This window comes from Fibroporia radiculosa (assembly GCF_000313525.1).
Source record: "Fibroporia radiculosa TFFH 294 genomic supercontigs, scaffold90402, whole genome shotgun sequence".
NCBI classification, from domain to species: Eukaryota; Fungi; Basidiomycota; class Agaricomycetes; order Polyporales; family Fibroporiaceae; genus Fibroporia; species Fibroporia radiculosa.
In genome coordinates, this window is record NW_012133521.1 from 373 (window position 1) to 1394 (window position 1022).

Sequence of the window (1022 nt, forward strand, 5' to 3'; positions counted from 1 at the left end):
TACGATGAAGATGAAACGTGATGTAAGTAAGACAGGAGATAGGCAACAGATGATAGATATGAAACGCTTGATGGTGATGAAGCATCAAGTGATGGAATCAGTAGTATAGTACAGGGTTAACAACAAATAGTTAGGAAAGAAAAGAAACCCCCCCTCCAAGCTGTAACACCTATGGGCATTCCCATTGATGACAATCCTGCGTTTGGACTACAATGGGTTTCAACAACCACAGCAAATATACTCTGTACTACTGAACCTGTGGGGAATTGGAACTCTTCAGATAAGGAATGGGAGGAGGATACTTGGGAATATCTACTGACACGAGATGATAATTTATTGGAAAGTCTGTGGGCATCGCTGCAAGACATCAAGGATCCAGGAGTAACTAATGAAGTTGATTGTTTTCGGGCTATTGATGCAAAAATTAACTTACTCCTTGCAGTACGACAATCTATAGGAGTGGAACTTCTTCCTGCAGAAGAAGAGATGAGCCAGAGTTGAACATGCCTTAGAGCTGCCAACTTGGAGGAACGGCTTGAACACCATGAGTTTTCTATCATCACTCCTCCTTCTGGCACCATGCCTCGTCACCTTCATTTCTGTACCAAATGCGAGGTTGACGGTCACCTTCAAAGTGAGTGTTGGTATTGGTTATGCTCCTATTGCAGACTCCTACACCCTCATCATAAATTCCGCACTGCCATCGACATACAACCAGGACAACTCCCTTGTCCCACTGAGGAACCTGGATATCTACAGGAGCATCGTGCTCAATGGAAACTCTGAATGACAAATCTAGGAAGGGGGGGTAATGTTACAGCATTGGAGGGAGGGTTCTTTTTCTTTCCTAACTATTCATTATTGACCCTGTAACTGTACAACTGATCCCATCACTTGATGCATTTCACCTACATCAAGTGTTTCATATCTATTGCATCTCACCTATATCATGTTTCATATCTATCACGTCTTATCTTCATCACTGATACAACCCAGTGAAACCTGTTTCATATACATCACTG

At 42.6% G+C, this 1022-nt stretch overlaps 1 protein-coding gene across 1 annotated transcript; it reads left to right on the forward strand.

The window, feature by feature from the left end:
* Positions 1-171: 171 nt before the first annotated feature.
* FIBRA_08349 (uncharacterized protein) lies at positions 172-501 on the forward strand (the record flags this gene model as incomplete). Its single annotated transcript, XM_012329994.1, has 1 exon — positions 172-501. The coding sequence occupies one exon, from the start codon at positions 172-174 to the stop codon at positions 499-501; it is 330 nt and encodes a 109-aa protein (XP_012185384.1).
* Positions 502-1022: the final 521 nt, after the last annotated feature.